The sequence below is a fragment of the Thermochaetoides thermophila genome (genome assembly GCF_000221225.1).
Source record: "Thermochaetoides thermophila DSM 1495 unplaced genomic scaffold scf7180000011822, whole genome shotgun sequence".
Classification (NCBI taxonomy): domain Eukaryota; kingdom Fungi; phylum Ascomycota; class Sordariomycetes; order Sordariales; family Chaetomiaceae; genus Thermochaetoides; species Thermochaetoides thermophila.
This window is the reverse complement of record NW_006383038.1, coordinates 138,699-159,551: the sequence shown is the minus strand read 5'-3', so window position 1 is coordinate 159,551 and position 20,853 is coordinate 138,699. Positions and strand designations below refer to the sequence as shown.

Sequence of the window (20,853 nt, the reverse complement as noted above, 5' to 3'; positions counted from 1 at the left end):
CTCAACCAGCTACCGAATGTCTGCCAGTGATAGTTCTACAGTTCTGATGGATGCAGTTAAGTCTCAGTTCAATGACTACGCCTTCAACGATGTAGGCTGGGCTCTTAAAATTCCCAGATGGACTGAGGTGGATAACTTACCTTCGTCAAGGTCTACGAGCCCCAGCAGATCCGTATTTTTACACTGCCAGACACAAATCAGGAGTTCAGAACACTCTCCTTGTGGCCCTTTGGGCTTACTTACATTCCTATGCTTCGTGATTCTACTACTGATCACCGACTCTGTCATTTTGCATGGATGAACTGATTGAGGCCGGTTGCATACGCGCCTTCAACTCCATTCCTTTCAAGGCCGATAGAAGATCAAGTTGAGACAGGCTAAGGCCTCAACTGACATTCGCGGAATCCTTGTCAACGAGCAGATGGCTGAAGCGGAGCTACCTTTCCTGCGCCAGGTGTTCCAGATTCAAAGAAGCCCTAGCTCATCCAGGAGATATAGCAAGGCTTCGATCAGTGGGCTACAGACATTAAGCTACCTCCTTTGGCTTCGTGAAGTGCCATGCGCAAGTCTGTCAACATTGATACTGTTGACAGGGATGAAGACGAATCGAAAACGTTGATCCTAGAGTTTGAACACCGTTGGCCATAGGATCGCGTGCATAATTCCGTCTTATTGCATCGGTTATCACGCTCATCAAACGGCGGGTTGTCAGGTCACTTAGGACTGCCTCCAAATTAAACAAGGACTGTTGTCACTTTGTGCACAAGTGCCAAAAGTATATATATTGCTTTAGAGATACAGGGAACGAAAGCCTGGCGGAAATGAACGGTTCTGCCACCAAATATGGAGTAAACTCAGCATGCACTTGGATCAGTGGTTTGGGTGTTCGGGAGACTGAGGGCACTCCTTTCCATGGAGCCATGGAGATGTACTGCGTTGCGCAGGGCTGTAACGATGAGCAGGCAATGGAGGGCGCAAAGCGCTGGATGTGAGACTTTGATCAAGGAGAATTTCTAGGTTCTCTATATATCGTCGTGTAAGTTCACAGTTTTACTTATCGATCGTCAAATCTAACCACTAACTGTGTTTGCGATGTAGCTCTTAGGCCCTCTCAGGAACAAGAAGGGTTGGCCCAAGGGTTGAGCATTGCCTCCCCGATTACGGAACGCAAAGTATCAGGACAGAGCATTCTGTAGAACGATAGAAAAGTGATCAAAATTCTGGTTGACCAAGCAATAAATTCCCAAATATGCGTGATGATGCAAATAGCCGCCAGTCTTATGACTATGTAGATAACAAGAAAGGAAGCCAAAGCAAGGATAGCCAATAAACGGGAACAATATAAAGAGAGTGAGGGATGGAGAAAACAAGTTTACAAACTCAGCCTCACAATAGGGACTCAATGGTATGTACACGAAAACCCCTATCCAAACTTGACACTAGTTTCCAAACACTTGAACATAACACCCTAAACAACAATCTCCCCCTGCAGTCTAATATCCCTCGAACTAGCCCCCACAAGCACGCCAAACCTCCCTGACGGCACAACCCAATTCTGCCTCCTCACATCCCAATAAGCCAAATCCCTCTTCCTCAACCTAAATGTAGCCGTTCGGCTCTGACCAGGCGCCAACTTAAGCTTAGCGAACCCACGGAGCTGCTTCGGCGGGGTTGCGGGCGCCGATGACGGCAGGGAGATGTACAGCTGGGCGACCTCGGCGCCTTCGACGCCACCTGTGTTGGTAATGGTCGCTGTGACGGTCGCGACGTAGTCCCAGAGGTCGGCTGGGCCACCAGGGATAGTGGGCCCCGTGGCTGGGCCGGCGGTCGCGGACGAAGAGATGCCCAGGTTGGAGTAGCTGAAGTTGGTGTATGCTATGGAATGTTAGCAACTGTGTGGCCAAACGGGAGGGATAAGAGACTTACAGAGACCAAAGCCAAACTCGAAACGAGGTTCGATCCGGGCGTTATCGAAGTGCCTGTAGTCGATGAATAGACCCTCGCGGAAGTTATCATCGCCACGGACAACGCTAGTCGGGTAGTCGTTCGGGTTCTTCGCAATGGTGTAGACAAGCTTACCCGACGGCGAAACAAGGCCGTAGAGCACATCAACCAGAGCGTTACCGCTTTCTTGGCTCGGCAAGCCAGCCCAAACAATAGCCCTCACACCCGGAGTGTTGAGGATCGTCTCGAGAATAATTGGCCCAACGCTGTGCACAACCACAATGACGTTTTTATTCGCCTGCGCAACAGCCTGCACAAGCTGGTTACCGTTATGCCAAGGATCCAGATGATTCCGGTCGCCAGCATGACCTTCAACGGTAATGTACCCTTCGCCGGAGTCAGCTGTGATGAACACAAACGCCGCGTCAGCGCCTTGCACTACGTTGTTAACTCCATTCGTATTGTCCGACGCATGTAGGCTAATCTGAGTGCCATCGCGCTGGGCGCGTTCGTGTAGAGCATCGTAGGGAGCAACAAAGTAGGGATACTCGACAGTACCGGAGCCCCAGCCCATACCAAGGGCACCCTCGTTGCAGCCACGGTCAACGCAGGCATTCATGCCTCGAGGGTTGACGACTGCGGCGGAGCCGACAAGAGCAATCTTGTTGGGGCGCTGAAGAGGCAAAATGCCGTCGTTCTTGAGCAGCACGATACCATCGCGGGCGACGGCACGCACATTCTCTTTGTGGTTAGCCTGGACATTGGCGCGGAGGTTGATGGGTGGATAGCCGGAATTCTGGCCGAGGAGGTACCAGGCAGCAAGAATGCGCTGGACCATGTCATTGAGGCGGGATTGCGAGACCTGGCCGCTGTTGACGGCGTTGTTGAGCTGCGGGCCCCAGAGGACGTTCCAGCCATTGAAGTCGCTGCCAGGCATGGTCATGTCCATGCCACTGTTGGCCGAGCCCACGGTGGTGTGCTGCGCGTTCCAGTCGCTCACAATGTAGCCGCGGAAGCCGAGTTCCTTCTTTAGCAGCTGGTTCTGTGCCCTGTCGTTCTCGCAGAGCCAGGTGCCGTTGAGCTTGTTGTAGCTGCACATGACGCTGGCCACGTTGGAGTGCACGGCGTCGGCGAACGGCCAGAGGTACAGCTCGTGCATGGTGCGGTCGTCGACGTTGCTGCTCATTGTCTCGCGGTTGAATTCCTGCTCATTGGCGATGTAGTGCTTAGCACAAGCCTGCACACCTTCCGACTGAATGCCCTCGATGGTCTCGGACATAGCGATACCGGTCAAGTAGGGGTCCGAGCCGAAGGCTTCCCAGTTACGGCCTCCGTGTGGGATCTTGCCAAGAGCACCGGCCACGGGGCCGAGCAGGACGTGGACGCCAGTTCCCCGGGCTTCCTGTCCCAGGTAGACACCACGCTGCCGGATTAACTCAACATCCCAGGTTGACGCGGCTTGAATGCCTGGCGTGAAGGCCGTGACGCTGGTGGCGGAGCGGATACCCAGGGGGCCATCCTGCAGGCAGAGTTGTGGGTAGTTGATGCTGTAGACAGGGTTCGTATTGCCGACGCAAGGACCCTTGCCCCAGCCAACGCCGGTGACGATGTTGATTTTGTCTTGCTGTGATAATCTCGACACGGCGGCAGCAGCCTGTGAGTAAGCGGCATCCCAGGCGGCCGGCCCGGTCGGAGCAGCGCGACGGACGTTGTCAGGTTGGCTTAGGGCACCCCGGGCCAGTAGTGCTGAGGCCAGCAACAAGAAGGTTTGAAGAACCATGACGGAAGATATCGAGCGCCAGTTCCAGCGCGCTATGTCTCACGGCGAGGGTTGATGATTGCACTTGCGAGAATAAACGGCACATGGCTACAGCCCGCGATATATAACGGCAGTCCGACACTTTTTACTAAGGACTCCCGAACGCACTCGGATGACGGCTCCGAGAAAAGGACCGGTTCCCCCGTAAAGCATCTCGACCCCCTACCTGCCGCCGAGTCCCGCAACGCCGAGAGACCTTTGGCCTTTGCAGGGCACGCAATGGTCGTCCAAGATCTGATCATGAATGTGTTTGTGGGGCCGAAGGACACCTCAATGGCCACAAAGTGCCAACGAGCAGGCCAGCACATGTCTTTAAGAGCAGCATGGGCAATTTAACTGGTGGGAAAGATTGCTGTGCGCGAGATAAATGAGACGGGCTGGGGTGCAGATGGCGATCGGCAGTGGGGAGCAGGCGGAAGAAAAACCGGAGCGCTTCATGCCGTTGCAACGTGCTGGCATGGTGCCGAGTGGACGTGGCGGAGGCCAGACTTGAGCTCCGGGCCGTTTTGCCAGTTATTAATTAAGTCGCAGCAACCCCGCAAAAGATGACTGGCGCGCGAAGGCTAAACCGCAACACCAAAATCTTGTAAAGGGCCTCCACAGACGCTATTCGGATGTGCTAGTCCCGCCGCGTCTTGGCCAGCGGGAATGCACCGTCAGCGGACCCGTTTCATGCGCCGAGGCCAAGAGATTGATAAAGTAATAGATGTTTTCCAAAGAGCTCTTTTCGTAAGATGTGATGTCGGACATGACGAGCCATGCCGAGAGAGCAGTTCCGCCATGAGGGAAGACAAACTGAGAACGAAAATGACAGATCTAAATTGGTGACGTGCTACGCCGAAGGCTTTCGAAATATGCTACAGCCAAATCAGCATGCCACGGATTGAACGAGAACACGAGTCACCCCAGAGCTTCCCAAAAACTGATATCAGAGTCTTTGATCCTCGTCCTGTAGACACCACCATCATTGATCAGGAAATCTGGAAGAGTCGCGTCGCAGGGAAATGTCACGCTGCCACCTAAGCCGGCCCTCCGTGCTCCAGGAACATGGCTTGTGGTAGGCAAGTAACAATTGTCTCAGGGACAAGAATGAAAGTGGCGCCAGTGCCGACAATAACTGGAGAGGATGGAGTGGTTGCCAACTCCTGGTGCCTACATTGACAGCAAAGCAGGAGGCTGACACCTCCCAGAAGCCATGGGTAGTGCTGACGGGCATCCAGATCAAGCTTCTGGTGAACTCGGAGCGGTCGATGTGGCCAAACTCGTAGATCCTAGCTGCATCATTGCGTAGGTTAGCCATAAAGACAGGCTCAGAGATGGAATAATGTTCTCGAAGAACGTATTCTGTTGGATTGGCTCAACAGTGTTAACCTTTGAAAATGCTTGCCCTAGGATGTCTTTTAGGTGTCACGGTTTTCGCCATCTGGACAGCCTGGTTGGTAACAGCAACTCCCCGCACGTTGACAATATCTGTGCCAAGGTGTCTGACTATGCTGGGGCCGTCCTCATAAGCTAAGGCGAAGGTTGCCCCTCGCATTTGTGTAAAAGATGATGACTTGGACGGATCATAAACGCGATGGCCGACCTTGGCGTAGGGAGGAAGTTGGCTGCTGAATGCCCAGAAGCCTGCAGATCCAGAGTCGAGAGCGACATAGACAGTCTGCCAACCAATGCGAATGGGGTTATGTACTCAACCCCTCCTTTTGCTAAAGCTGCCTGAACACTAGCCGATCCAATTCTTAAGACAGTTCCTGTGTGAGGGCTTGCTGCTGGAGTTGTTTGGTTCTAAGCCTGCCTACAAACTAGCGTTTTCGGCTGTCTTAAGTTCATCTAAAGCAGCTTGGGAGATGGCATTCGGCACTTCCTGTAAGCCTTGAGAAGTGCCCTTGGGCCATTGCATCCTTGAACGTCGAGTTCCTGACACGATCAACTCTGAGCATGCGTTTCTGTAGCAGGCTGGCAAAGACTGAAGGTCAAAATGAGCAAAAGAAACCAGTTAGAGCGAATGATACGGTTGAAGTGGGCAAAGAAACGGGCCCTAAAAGAGTGATTAAGTTGGAGTCAAAGCTGAGTTGACGGGCTGGGGACAGGAGAGAAAGAACAGATGAGAGAACAGAACCCAGAAGCTGAAAGAAGCAAGCGAGCAAACATATTGCATTGTCTTGACGGAGAGAAAGCCGTGATGAAACCGAAAGCATTCCTGTTGTCGCGACAGCATTGGTGTTGCAAGGACAAAGAGGCTCCAGCAGAATCCCTCTTGCAGCTGGCATGTTTAATCCAGAAGAGTGAAAGCATCCTAAGGTACTCTCCGACGAAATGAGCCACATTGATAGGAACAACGTTCTCAAATCTCTCCTTGAGAGCCTGGGGTGAAGGGCAGCCTTTCTCAAACCCCCAAACAGTCAGAGAAAGGGCGTTCTTGTCAGGGACTCAGGGAGGAAACGCGACTCTTTGGGTCGGCTCACAGTGACAGTTCACATCAGAGGAAAATACAGCTATGACAGAAATTCCACAAGTTGAGTCCAAACTTAGTCCAACCAAAGCTTTTGGTTCTCATATCTTCGAGGTTGTTAGGAAAGCTAACTAGAATTTCAAGTCTGCCTGGAGCATTGGCTGATCGGGAGAAAGTGCACCCACAGCATCGAGGTCCGCCAGTCGGTGCCACCTGTGCCAAGAAGTACACCCTTCGCGACAGCTGTCAGACACGTGATCAGTGTCAAGTCTGCTTTCAAATTCCGTTTTCTCAGCCGACAGTTGCAGTCCCCGCTCCACCGTCACAACTAGTCATCACTGGACTGCCCAGTCCTTGCAGCAGCCCACAGCGCTTGTCAACGAGTATCTGGCTTCTGGGCTTCTGCCCTGCGCCTCTGCCATCCGCGCCATCCTGCAGTCTCACGACGGCGTCGCGTGCACGACGCCCATCGACGGCGAAATCCCCCGATATCAGCACGCTCATTCTGAGTCATTTCTGACGATTGTTCGACGAGAATCGCGCCGCATTTCGTCTCAACCGCTCTGTTTACGCCTGCTCGGATGTGTTGACCCGGGCTCCCCACGCTCCTAGGTCCGTCTTCCTGGCCCCGGACCGCCTGGACGCGCATCCTGGAGATCTCCACTCGTGTGACCCAAAAACCGCAAAACCGCAGCGCAACCCGTCCAGCCGCTCACGGTTCACCCCCGGATCGCCCTCCGTTTCGCCTGCTCGGTGCCGGCTGCTCCTGACTCTGTTGTCCCGTCATCGACGCCGCATCGTCCCCGTGTTGCCGGCCCCATCTCATTATCACCGTACTTCCCCGGCTGGCTGGCCGCTGGCGTGCTCCGCCCGTGTCCGTGCAAGCCGCCGGTCGGCGCCTGTTCCTCCGTTCTGACTCCATCTTCGACCTTGCTGCCGTCCTGACGGTTCCACCGTTCCAGCTACCGTCCACATACCCGATACGGCGGCCTCTGTGACTGTAACCAACCATGTCCAACGAAAGCTTCGCCAACAACAACGCCCAAGCCAACGGCAACGGTGCAACGACCACGACCAAGGGCAAGCATCGTGGACCTCGCTTCACCTGGAACTCTGCCTACGAGGCGACTTTCTTCCGCTCGCTGTGTGAATCCGTCGCCTGCGGTCTACGAGACGGAAGCACATTCAAGCCTGAGGCGTGGGATCGAGCCATCCGCGCCCTGATCGAGAACCACAATGCTTACGCCAACAAGGCCCATTTGATCAACAAGACCGACAATGCCCGTAAGAAGTACCGCTTATGGCGTGGTCTGCGCGAGGACCCCGAGTTCTACTACAACCCCCAGACTCGCACCGTGAGTGCGTCCGAGGAAGCGTGGATGCGCCATCTTCAAGTAAGCATAGCATGTCCAGCAATGAACTCCCTATCCTCGTTTAGCGTGAGCCAACACTAACCAGTCCTCTCTTAACCTTACTGCAGAAAGAGCCGCTCGCTCGATCACTCCGAGCTCGTCCGTTCGAGCATGAAGAGTACTACGAAATCCTCTTTCCAGACGTGATCGGGTCAGGCGGTGCGCCAAAGCGCGTGACGAAGAAGAAGAAACAGCAGCAGCAAGACCAGCAACAACAGGATCAGCAACAAAACGGCGTGGAGTCATCTGTCGAGCCTGAGCAACAACAGCAGCCAGCTGCCATCATGGATCTTGTTCCCAGCCAGGCCTACATCGATCCGACGCAGACACATCTAGCCGCTGCCATACCCCAAACGCTCACATCTCCTATGACGGCCCACGTCGCGCAAATTCAACAGCATGCCCATCCTGCAAATGGCAGGCCTGCGTTGCCCCCAGCCCCCACAGCATCTGCTTTGACACCTCCCGAGGACACTGCGGCTGCTACTGCTCAGACTACAGCTGCAACATCTGCGATGCAAACTCGCAAGAGAACACAGGCTCCAGATAACGCCGCGAGCAACCAACACGCAGATAAGCGGCGACGAACCGGCCAGCCCATGCAGAATGGTGGCTTTGGCGACCTCACCCAGCAACAACAACTCCCCGTTGCTACCTCCTCGGGAGCAAATGCCATGCCCACGGCTCCTACCCTCCCCAGCCAAGCCAATCACGCATCGCCCTCCCATGCTGCCCCATCTCCCTCGTCAAATACGACAACATCCCCCGCCATAACAGAAGCCCTCCACCTCCTAACCGAAGCTATCCGCCTCGTCGCCACAAGCACACATCCCCTTCCCCCTGCCCCAAACTCCCGCCTGTCCCGACTCCCAACCCTCTCCGGTCATCCTTCATGGCAGGAACGCGCCATGGATATCTTTTTCGCCGAGTTCTCTAATGAAGACAATGACTTGCAGCTCAAGATTGCAGAGAAAGTGTTGGCGGATGAGACTAAAGCGATGGTGTTTTGCAAGATGCCGGATGCACTGAGAAGGCATTGGGTCAAGAGACTGAGGGAGTTGCATAATCGGAGTACGTGACTATCTTCGGGAAGGAGTGTCCTACAGGGGGGTTAAGGGGATATTTATGGGTGCCTCTATGGTTGGGAAACTGTTGAGGGGATGGACGGTTGAGAGGGGACGGATCGTCGGGGAGCTGAAGAGGATGAACAAATGACATGGAAATGGAATGATTGCTGGCCAATTTGGGGTTGATATTTTGGGATGGATGATGGTTGATTTGGCTGGAATGGAAAGGATATTTGTGTCTGGATGGATGGATGTGTTTGTGTCTGTGTCTTGCATGACGGCGTTGGGGTGTCTGCTGGGGTTTCCTCTTGTCCTCGAGTTTCCTTCTGCCCTCAGCCATTGGTGTTGCTGACACCACTTCTATTTGGCTTTTGTTTCCGGAATGGGGCATCAATTACATAGCCTGGCTTCGTACAGATACCACTGTATGCATAATGTGTTTCTGGTTCTGGGGCCGGGACGGTTTCATTGGTTGGTTGGTGGTTGGTTGGGAGGGGTTGTCTGTCTGTCTGTTTATGATTGAATGCAGCTTGGCAGTTTTAGTACACAGTCACATTTGCTGCAATTTCTTCTCCTTTCCAATTCTTTTCGCAGTGGAATGAATGGATGGATGGAACGGTATGTTGGATCCCGTTGTTCACTTTTATGTAGTGCATTTGGGTGATGATGACGGCTATGCCAAGTTAATTCTCGAGGGCTCCTCCACACACAATACATAGGGCATACGTGATCACAACTACACTAGACCAAACCAAGTCGGGCGTCAACAATTTGAATTGGTTGATGCTAGCTTCTTGAGCAAAAGACTTCGACAGAAACAGCCGCCCACATCAACGCTCAAACGACATTGTTAAAGAATCTTATAACCCATTGCTTTCCCCAATCATTCCATCTTCACCACGAGAGAGTCAATTGTCAGACTCATACTACTCCCCAAGGTCAAGTCAGCGTGTGTCAAGGGAATGGCCGCTTAGAGTCGATCACATACATGTTGGTTGAGTCACGGAGGAAGTGGTGTGATGTGGATAGCGGTGACCATATCAAACTATTTATTTGCCGTGCTTGGGGCAGTTGGGGCAGGTGCAGTTGGCGCAAGAGCAGTCGTTTCCGCACATTTTGATGGATGAACTTTTGTCCTTTCGAAGTGTTTTTGGCTGAGATTTGGTTTGGTGTGTGTGTGTCTTGGGGACATAAAGAAAAGAAGGGAGCAAGAACAACAAGAGGGGTCGTTACTGGGGGTATTTATCTTATCTGTCGTCTGCCAAGACCACACCTTTCTCCCACCTCCATCATGTGCCTGCCCTCCTTTGGACAAGTTCCAGCTGACCTCCCCTCCTTCCTTTCCTCATTGTCTTCCTCCTGCTGACAGGCAAACTTTTCGATTCGCCCGCCTGCTAGCCATCCCGACCAGCCACGGAATCTCCGCCTGTGTCCATGCTTCTCCATCTCCTCTTCCATCCACTCATGGACAGTCCACCCTCTGCGCGGGGAGAACTGAGACACGCACAACAGAGTACTTGGACGCTAGTGGTGGATCCCCGCACTTTTAGGCCCTCCAACAAGCCTGGGAACGTGGGATGACTCCCCCAAGAAAATGGAGCCCTCTGGGAGTTGTTTTTGAGTGAGCTCATTATGCGCAGGTTCTTCTAGCACGGCCAAGACTTTTTAGAGACGGCACTCCACGGCATGCAGTTTAGTTTTCCCAGCTAACCAGAAGACAGCCATACAAAAAGCCAGACATCCCAAACAGCCACTACAGCGGATGAACTTGGATTTGGTCCTGAAGTTGTGCGACATGACGCAAATCATGGTCCTACAAACTAACACATACATGCTTCCACTCAGGTCAGCGCTGCTGCGGCATGTAGGTTAAAGTGGACTCATGGAGTGGGGGGGCAAGCTGATTTGACAATGCCAGGTGTGTATCGCGTCCTGGCGTTGCATTTAGTATGTCCGCTCCAATACTATCCGCGTGTTAGCTTTCCTGTTTGAGTGGTCAAGAGCCAGCTTTTTCCCACTGAGCGACGCCCGTGCCTGGACAACTGGCTCCAGACGAGTCAAAAGCCGGCATAACCGAGATGCAGGCGAAGGCAGAGATCGAGTGATGGGATTCCTGAGGTGCTACCCCTCAGTTCTCCCTTTTAACACCATGAAGATGGATGGCAGACATCATGGCTTTTTTACCATCAGATGACACTCCATCAGACTTAAAGTGTATCGCGATCGCTTGTATCACCCGGGATATGGTTAAGCTCGTTACATGGCAGCAGGGGCTGTGTTCTAGAGCGATTTGACACTGCCCAAGCTACCTAGAACACAGCAGTCGACAACCCCTCGGGCCGGCAGATCGATTTTCATCCCTCTGCTCCCAACAAAACAAAGTCACGTCGTCACAGTTGCATTAGCATCAATAGTTCACCTGTCTGCCCTGATCCCAGCGGCTTGGGATGCCTACACTTACGTAACACTGCGGCGTGGAAGAGCGTGCCTAGCCCTTGGGAACCGCGATGGTATCTTATACCCAGATTTTGAACCGGGCCGTGGTATCAGACATGAATACCTTAGGAACTTCTTGATGCTGTGAGAGACTAATGACTCGAAAATCCGGGATAAGTCAATACCGAAGATGTGGAGATGCGTCTTGTGTTACTTCGAGCAGGAGGAGGATCAGGAGATGTGGCGGTCGAGTTGGCCAGTAAGAGCGATCTCTTTTCCAGGGGCTCAGCTCAAGTGGTTATAGAATCGACTTGGTGATGCGGGGATAGTCTGGAGGATCAGATTCTGCTCTAACAATGATCGAAGGTCTGGCTATTCTTAGCTGATGGCAAATGGGCCGGGTTTCGACAATCATGCTGCTTGGAACCCAAGATTGGGTTAGGTAAGCATCTTGAAGTTTACTACGTGCCAATTCCTGTAATAGCACATGACTATTAAGGGAAATGCATCGAATTTTAGAGTCATCAATCGCATTTGCCGCTTCCCTTAAATGGTCAGAGTTTAACACCATCACTAGGGTCTAGTCAGCCTGTTCCGACCCTCTTCCCTGCACTCTATCTACTGTTCTTATACCACTCATTTTTCATTCTTTCTTCTATCCCTTCTATTCTCCTCGCTCTCTTATTTCTTTCCTCCGTTTCCTTTATTTTACTTTCTTCCTTCTTTTCTTCCCTTCTCACCTTCTCTCCTTCTTTCCTTTTCCCAATCGTGAACCGAATCGGCTATATCTTTGTATTTTAGTACAAACTCACAGATTCCAGACCCTTCATCAACTGGAGGATTCGGCAGGAGAGTGAATGTCATGATATTATGGATGATGTGACAAGTCGAGACACTTTCGAAGCTCCAACGTGCTTAAATGATGAGACATATATCACTCAAGCACGAAACGCGCTTGCGTTTTGCCTCTTTGCTTAGATTTGATTCCCAAGCTAGCCGGTTCTCGACCCAGATCTTGACCTTAGAAAGGAGCTTCCATTCAGGAACTTTGTTATGTACGTTAAAGCTGAGCATCGAATAACAGCGTACCTTTAAACAGTGGGTACCGTTGAGTATAGATTCTCGGTAAGTATTCGTGACTTATGGTTGCTGATATAGACGTTACTGACCAAATTATCGGCAACCTATACTCAGAATCGATGCACGAGTCTCATATCAGACGTGGCTCTCCTGCTTTGAAGAAGTCAACACTATCAGTGCGATTGAGCACCGATGACCAGAGCAGAGGATGACTTATGATGCTAAGAACCAGTTACGAGTAACTCAGAAGCATCCTAGCTGTGCGCTTGATATCATTGGAAGATACAGACAGATGATATTAAAACACTATCTAGCAACCAGCTAACCAGTGATAGACTCAATATAAGTACTTGGAAAGCTCGGATCACATAGTATTCCCGGCTATCTGATTAGATGGAGAGGATTTCTGTCACGACCAACAAGGTCTCCACCTGGAAGAGTGGGTTCCGTGCAGCCAACTGATGAGGAACAGGAGTCCGCAGGGACATTTTTTGACAGCCTCCGGCTGGTGGTTGAAGTGCATACAGTACTCTAAGAAGTCGCCGTGGCCCAAGGCTTTAGCCAACCAGCGCAAGAGGCATTGACGGGAGAACTTCTCAAGGAATGGTTTAGCACTGTGCCCAGCCCAACAGGCCGAGGGGGGTTTGTTAGCGCGCCACCAGCTACGCATATTCGGGGAAGGCACATGTCGTTTCTTGGGGGTACAGAGGGGAGGCCGAGCTACGCCCTGATCCCTAGGTATTTTTGGTGATTTGTTTTTGGGAAAGGAAGATAAAGATTCGCTGGGGCCTCTTTGGGTTGACTAGGAAGCGGTTTATAAACCAAAGAGTTTCACCATATATTTGCCGAGAAACATTCCGTAAGTCACCTTGATCTTAGGATTAATTTAAAAGCGCGCATTTCAATTAAAGCTATATAGAGAGAGGTTTCAGAAGGTTGACGCGTATAGCATACAATAACCCTGCAGTCACTTTGATTAACGAGCTCTTTCAGGTAAGAAAGTAGTAAAGTGTGAAAGGAGAAAAGAGGAAGGAAAGAAAGAAACAACGGAAAGAAGAGGGATGAAAAAGGCGATGGAGGAAGGGAGGATGGAGGGGAGAGAGATAGAAGGAAAGATTGACACAAGAGTACAATTTGGTGTTTGAATTGACTAGACAGCAGAGCTTCGAAGCGACTTACGGCATACTGTTAGAACATCCTGTCCAAAAAAGTAGAGCAGATAGTATGCAACTAGATTATGCCCGCCTCTGATGGAGATGTTCTCCATTTAAACATTTCTATACAATATCGCCATCCACATGAGAAGGCGGGAAGATGGAAAGAAGAGAGAAACCACTAAACTCTTAAGGACTGAAAACTGGATAGATGGGATATTGATCAGAACATCACGATAACCTAATCACCATTGAATACCTACTTCACCATCTCCCCTCCCGTCCCCCTCCACACATCCATCTCAACATTCTCCCCCAACTGCCCCTCCCCCTGAACCAGACCTCTCCCCTCCCTCAACCATACCTGAACACTAACAACCCTTTCCAACCCCATAACCGCCCCCTCCCAATCCCACAACGCCAAGTTCATTATCCCCGCCAAAACCATCAACCTCGCTACACAACACACCCACTGTGGCATCGCCTGCGCAGTCGGTAACACCACGGCCAACGCGAACACCAGAGTCCGCAGCATCGACGGACTTTGGCTCCATACCTCTGGCGGGACTTTATACACTGCGTCGGCGAGTTGGAGGACATCGTCGGTGGCGATTACTGAAGAGAAAGGTTTACGTGTGGAGATTGCGCGACAGTACAGTAACGAGGAGAGTCGAATGACGTGGTGAACAAGGGTTGAGGTTGGCACCGTCGGAATAGAACACGTAGGCAAGAGAAACTGTGTTTGGGTAATCGGTGCAGGCGGGGTTGCACAAGAAAGACGGCCGTGAACCCATCTGGAGACTTCCTGGAGTTTTTGGAGTTCTCGCGAGGAAGGGGAGGCAGACAAGGTGAGGACTCTGTCGAGAAGGAAGGTGATGTCTGTGAGCATAGCGTGTATGGAGGAGTCCAGGGGAAGTTGGGAGATTATGGGGCTTTGTTGGGAGAGAAGGTTCGAGGGGTTGGAGAGCGTTAGAGACTGCGAAAGCATTTTGATGTCCTGTTGTGAGTGGGTTGGGGGCGTTTCAAGGGTTATGGCAATGATTAAGTCCGTTATGAGAGGTTGTTAGTCTCAACTTTTCATCTTGTTGCGAAGAAAGACTCACATAGCAACTATCTTGCCTAATATCCCATCCATTCCAAGCATCGAGAGCCCACCCTTCTCTTTGACTATCTTATGAACTGCATGCATGTGCAACTGAAGATCCCGCAGCTCACCATAGCAGAGTGCACTGGTGGTAAGTTTGAGCACAGAAGCTATTGCCTCGTCGCTTGCGCCAGTTGTCGAGGCAACTTGAAGCATTTGTTGAGCTTCTTGGATTGCTCTTAGTCGACTTTGAGTAACCGATGCGGTGTCCCTGTACGCTAATATTCGCATTCCCTGACAAAATATCTCCACGACTGCGTTATTGGCATGTCAGAACGGTCCAAGTTTACCACGTACAACAGTGAAGGATCTGGTATCATACAAGATGATGGAATTTGGATATTTGGTACGAGAACTCCGTTTGTTTGGTGAAATGGAAGCAAGACGTTGTCCGTGTAGAGGTTCTCGGGCTCTGGCTTGGCAATCCCAGGGCTTCCTTGATAGAAAACTGGGCTTCCAACTGGAGATTGGTGTGTCAGTAGCATGGGGAAGACTGTCAGTGGTGCAGGTGGGCAACTCACATTGATACGAATCAACAGGGAGATACGAATTGCTGAGATAGTTGCTGTCAACACTTGCAGCAGGGCAATGGGTCCACTGGTTTGGATTGGGAGCATTATAGACTTGGGGTAGCGTTGTGCGTAGGGGCGGACACGGGTTTGCAGAGAGAATCGGAAGCGGCTGGGTGCTTGATGTGCTGGTCGAATCGTTAGAGACCAAGACCTACCAACAAAACACAGCAAGACAGTGAAAAAGATGGCTTTACCTTGGTGATGGAGATCCCTCGTATATACAAAGAGGTTGCGGCATACGACGCACGCAGTTTCGACATGGTTGCCGCTGGTCGCACTGAGGGAAAGAGTTTGTGGTCAACTCAACGGTCATTCAGTAGGACGCGTGCTTGTTTGTCTCACTTTCTGTTTTCTTCTTCGACATTCGCCACACGAGCGTTTTCTCCTCTCGACCAGCGGCCTTAGCGGGGGTTGCAGGCTGGCCAGTCGCGACATAATGGTCCTGGACCTGCCAGATCGTTCTTTGGGGGAGCTCATCGTAGTAACTAGGGATGCTTTTGACGGGAGAACGTTGAATGAACAACTGCTGACACGCCAAACGTAGGATAGCCCTGGTGAGCAAAGTCTAGTCGGCCAGGAGCCAGGATAAGGACATGGATGGTATTAATCACTTTTACGCTGCCACCCAACCACCGCAGAGACATTGTCTAAGCAGACAATGCCAGCGAAAGACACCACTCATTTGCTCGGTTTGCCTACCATTCATCTGCATCTTCTGACTCGCCCGTCCTATCGATCTTGCCCAAAGTGTATACCGTAGGCCGCATTACTCTCCAGTCAGCATCAGCACACCCTGCACGGCTCCAGGCCAGAGTTCAAGCAACCTCCGCGTAGGGCTGAAAATGCCAGGACAAAACGGGCCCGCCAATTTGGCAACATCCCCTATACCAACGGAAACATACCGGTCCCGACTCTGGGGGCAGTGCCGAGCAGGGCGATGATTCGTCCGGGGACGCCTCCTGAAACTCTTAGGGCAGAAGAATAGGGGAGCCAGCACACCCCCTCAACGTTTGCATGTAGTGGCCGTGGTTGTGGCATAGTTTATCTGCGGCATGCTGTCCAAGATCCGTTGATGACTCGGCTACGCGTAGGTAGCCGTAGACCAGTCGGTTCGCGTGAAGGCGCGGGGTCACACCATTTGCAGGACTTTTTGCTAGCTTGCTTAGGACACTAACGCCGCCGGACGCGACGGGCTCTGGATACCAAGTTTGTTTCGCGGACATCCCAATAAGAATGATGTCTGGATGCTGCTGGGTGCCGGAAGTGGTCATGAACGCCATTGTGTGCATATGTCTCTTGGCGATTTGCCAACAAATGAGCTCAAAGAATTCCGGCGTTGGTCAATGAGCTGCCGCCTACAAAAGCCCCCAAGCTTTCAGGAGCTTCTGGTCTGTAGACCAGTTACCTTGCTGTCTCCATCCCTATACACTGCCACATCAGAGGAGATGAAGACCCGGGGAAGGAAACTGGAATGGGATCGTAAGCAACGCTTCGGCGTTAGCCTGCCATTCAGCCAATGACGACGCCATTTGACACAGCGATGCTGTCAAGAGTCAGAAGAACCACTCAACTGCAAGCCCTGTAGGGCTGCAGCAGGCAGGGTGCCACCATCCAATGTCTCTAGCCGCATTTCGCGAGGGAATCATTGGCCGTGTCAAATATGCCATCCTAAGTCGGTAGTCCCGGATGTAAAAAGGATCACACACCAGAACGTCTCCCACAAATGGCGCCAGCAGCAGTGCCGGGCGCATCAGACCACAACGCCATCAATGGCATTCTTTCTCAGAGTCCAGCCTGTATACAAAACGTTCTAGGTCGCGAGCCTGGTCACGTACATGCGTCAATCCAGAGCCTATCACCAAATTTTGAGCTCTTCCGATCCATGGTAGCTGGAACCCCTCACAAGCCGATGACCTATCCTTAAGCCATCTTGTTCTGTCAGTTGCATGTAACGTAACTGAGCACGGTTCTTCAGCTCGCGAGAGGCACGCCGAGTCTGCAATCCTGAGGTGAGCATATTTGCGATTAAGTAACCGCGCGGTCGAAAAACCAGTCTTCAATGTCCACTAAGAACCGGAATTTGCCTGCTAATTTGCTTACCTATGCTTTCTTCCGCTGCCGAGCAGGCTGCAGCTCTGCAAGTATCTGCATGTTCCAGAACCAAGCCACCGCTCTCAAGCTTGGCATTCACCCTTATGTATCCCTTTAGGGCAGGTGGCTCTGAAGGTCCGGGGCTTCGTTTCTCAGCCGGTAACTGGAGTCACGGGAAAGAAAGCAAAAACAGGGTTAGTTCAGTCTTGCGACGGGCGGCTTGGCCCATGCGCAACGGCTTCCGTGCCATGATACCCCAATACCCCGTACTGTATGACTTCCATAAGGCTGATGTAACATTGATATCCGTAAGGTGGGGTTGATAGCTGTTCTCAGACGAGCTAAGGTTGCGGTCTACCGGAAAAGGGCAAACTGAGCCAGAAATGAATAGGCCTTTGTCAAGCATTATGTCATGGGCTCTCTGTGTTTTAATCTGGGCAATGCTGTATGCATCGTGATCAGTGAAAAGTGCAGATTGCCAGCCTGTTAAACCATTTGAACGTTTAGATACATGAACCAAAACAAGGGGACATCTCAGAGGTGGCTCAGCCGTGCCGTTACCCGGTTGCAGCACAACAACACAAATCGTCGACTAGACGCCAGCCGCTATCATACATACTGTGCAACCTCAGCCCAATCTTTCTGTCCTTGTCCTGCATCTATGGATCGATCTTTCGGGACTTTTGGAGATAGCTGTACCATGCGTCAGCGAGAACCTCACCGGCGTTCCTGGCTCATGCATGCAATCAAAGAAAACAGAGTGATGGAAAATGTCTCCGAAACGACCCATCCCCTCTCGTAAACAGACATCATATAAGAGTTATCCGAGAAACGTTAAAAAACAACTCACTTACCTCACCCAAAGACTCTCCACAACACCTGTAATCCCAATAACACCAAGACCGAGTCCAACCTCCTTGGAACTGAGCCGACCGCGATCATATAAGCCCCAAGCACGATAGCCCAGCCATCCGCTGAGTCCGACCACCGCAGCAAGGTTGACGACCGCCATGGCTCTGACGGCACCCGGACGTCCAAGGCCAACTGTTTCCCGCCAGTACCGGCAGCTCTTCATCCAGCCGTTTTCGCCCTCCACTGAGGGGGGGACAGCCTCTACTATTTGCTCCTCTTCCTCAGTCTGTTCCTCCTTCTGGACTTTCTTCTCTTCTTCCTTCTGGGAAACCTCCTCTTGGCGTTTCTTCTTTCCTTTCTCTTTCTCCTTATTTTTCTCTTTGCGTTCCTTCTTGGCTCTGTCGGCTGCTGCTTCAGCAGCTAACTCTTGTTGCTCAGCCTCGACGTCGATGCGCATAGCCTGTGTCTCGGTCTTGACAGGCTGCGAGGGGAAGTCCGCTGGCACGGCGCGCACCGAGGGTCCATCGACGTCGATTAGGGTTAAGGATTCGGTTCCTGTAGCTGCTCCAGTAGTGGTGGTGCTGCTCGCCAAAAAGGCAGCGGCCTCAGCGCCAGGGTTAGGGGCTGTGATGTTGGGTTCGACTTCGGGTTGTTGGGGAGCCGCAGCCTTAAGAGATAGGTTAAGTCAGACCTAAGTTTATTATCGAGATAAAAACGGACTTCTGTGCGAAATACCTCCTCGGGAGCTTGCTTGGGGCCTTTTGAGGCGACCTCGGCATAAGACTCGGCCACTGCAAGATATCAGCAAAGGCCCGTAGTGACTCTCTGTATCATTCTCCTTACTGTTAACTGGTACGTTCTTATCGGATACAAATGTCTGGATAGTTCAAATGCTATTCTGATATCGTCGTTGTCAAAGTGGACGAGGCGGAAAGATAAAACTTAAGTCATCTAGGACAAATGAGCAGATGACGAACGATGCGCTCGGGGCATGAGATGACAAAAACGGTCAACACACACTATGGACGGCATGACCAGTACCTTGCTATCAGCAGGACGGCACAAGCACGGTTGATGGAGGGTCAGTGGTGACCTCAGAGGCTCAGGAGACCCAGGAAAGCTGTGGTTGGAAGGCGGCGCAAGAGAATGGTGGGTGACGTCACTGGCTCCACCTGGCAGGGCCAGTGCCAAGCCAGGAGCCGAGGGACTTGGGCGAGGCAATCTACAGTCAACGTTTAACTCGGGGAGACTCATCTCGAAAAATAAATGTCGAAATGGAAGATGATCTAAGGATATGTAATGCTCCATCTGTTAGACTCTAAATTGTCTCAAGTAACTGGTTCTCAGTTGCCAAGAGCCATCGACATATTGTGACTTCTCCAATATCTTCAAGCCCCTGAGCCTCAAGTCCTTCAACCTCAAACACCTCCAAGATGACAGGAGCGCAAAAAAGATCTATTCCACCTCTAAGCTATTTACACGATATACATAAGAGTCGTACAAACCCAGGCTGGCCCTTGATAACCCATTACCCCAACACCATCCTCTCTTATGCTCCCCTTATTGCTGCTCCTCCTTCTTCTCCTTAACTTCGCTCACCTCCTTCACAGCCTCGGTCACACTCGGCATCTTCTCACCATCAGCAGCATTAGCCCGCGGTTCAGCGGCAGCATCCTCAGTCGGGACAGCCGCATCATCCTCCTCCTGATCGTCCGCTAGCTCAGCGGCATACACATCTGGGTACTTCCGGAAGCAGTCCTGCATGGCCCTGCACAGAGTGTCAGTCATCTATTCCACCATCATCCAATCCTTTTTGAAGCAGTGGTCACATACTGGAATTTCTCAATACAATCCATCCCCTTCGGTTCCTCCTTCGAGTACACAAAGCAGCTAAATGCCGCTTTGAATTCCTCGCCGCACGGTCCGTGCGCCATGCCGCCCAGGCACGGGCAGTCCCAGTTGATTTCGCCGGTCTCAGGGTCGAAAGCGCCTTGCTCCTTAGCCTCATGTTCCAGGGCCTCAGGCGACCCGGGCTCGAGCTCCTTCTGCTCGGTTGACTCCGATTTAGACCCAGTCTTGGTCTCAGTCTCGGAAAAAGGTTGCTCAATGGCCTTTACGGCCTCGGCTGGGACAGCTTCTGACGGTGCCGGTACAGGGGGTTGCGGCTTCTCGGCGGGTTGTTTCTTGGGAGCGGCGGCGGCTTGCTTGCGCTTCTGCTCGATCAAGGCATCGATAGTGGGAAGGTCGGATTCAGAGAACTGGGAGGGCGCGGGGCCTGCTGTCGCTGTTGTTCGACGATAGAACACGTATTAGTCCCCTTACTCTATCACCATCACCTCAGGGACCCCAGATGTGGGGCATTGCAGCAGGTGGTCACCCACCGGGAATCTCATCGGCAAAGAGCGGACTGGTATTGTAGAAGTAGACGGCGGCAATTGCCAGACCCCAGCGCAGGGCCGTCCCCTTCCAAGTCCCCTTTTTTTTGGCCACCTTCGCGGCAACAGCATCCGAAGAAGTCGAGGCAAACCGGCGAGAAGCAGCAGCAGCGAGGGTAGTCGGACGGATGGCGGCGTGCAGCGCGCTGGCGGGCGCTGCTGATGACCTGAGCGCGGCGCGGTACATGGTGAAAGACTGGAGCTGTCGTAGAAGGAACTTGAAATGGGCGTATGATGGCCTCGACGGCGACGGGGCGCTCCAAGCGAGTGTGGGTGGCCGCACACTGAAGATCGGTTTGTTAGCAATGTCGATATGCGTCCAAAAATTTGGCGATGTCGCTCAGTCTCCCGCTACTGGGCCTGTCGCTCACCCGCGATCCGAGCCGGGAATTTCC

General features: G+C 52.2%; 3 protein-coding genes across 3 annotated transcripts; 1 reads left to right on the top strand and 2 right to left on the bottom strand.

Annotated features, from left to right (window-relative positions):
- Nucleotides 1-1,468: 1,468 nt before the first annotated feature.
- Nucleotides 1,469-3,724, bottom strand: CTHT_0064940 (beta-glucosidase-like protein; the record flags this gene model as incomplete). Its single annotated transcript, XM_006696734.1, has 2 exons — nucleotides 1,469-1,875; nucleotides 1,927-3,724. 2 exons carry the CDS (start codon nucleotides 3,722-3,724, stop codon nucleotides 1,469-1,471), a joined length of 2,205 nt encoding a protein of 734 aa, XP_006696797.1.
- A 3,501-nt stretch (nucleotides 3,725-7,225) lies between these two features.
- CTHT_0064930 (uncharacterized protein) lies at nucleotides 7,226-8,706 on the top strand (the record flags this gene model as incomplete). Its single annotated transcript, XM_006696733.1, has 2 exons — nucleotides 7,226-7,609; nucleotides 7,696-8,706. The coding sequence occupies 2 exons, from the start codon at nucleotides 7,226-7,228 to the stop codon at nucleotides 8,704-8,706; spliced, it is 1,395 nt and encodes a 464-aa protein (XP_006696796.1).
- A 9,315-nt stretch (nucleotides 8,707-18,021) lies between these two features.
- Nucleotides 18,022-20,645, bottom strand: CTHT_0064920 (uncharacterized protein; the record flags this gene model as incomplete). Its single annotated transcript, XM_006696732.1, has 6 exons — nucleotides 18,022-18,690; nucleotides 18,759-18,814; nucleotides 18,867-18,900; nucleotides 19,623-19,791; nucleotides 19,857-20,307; nucleotides 20,405-20,645. 6 exons carry the CDS (start codon nucleotides 20,643-20,645, stop codon nucleotides 18,022-18,024), a joined length of 1,620 nt encoding a protein of 539 aa, XP_006696795.1.
- Between the last annotated feature and the right edge of the window lie 208 nt (nucleotides 20,646-20,853).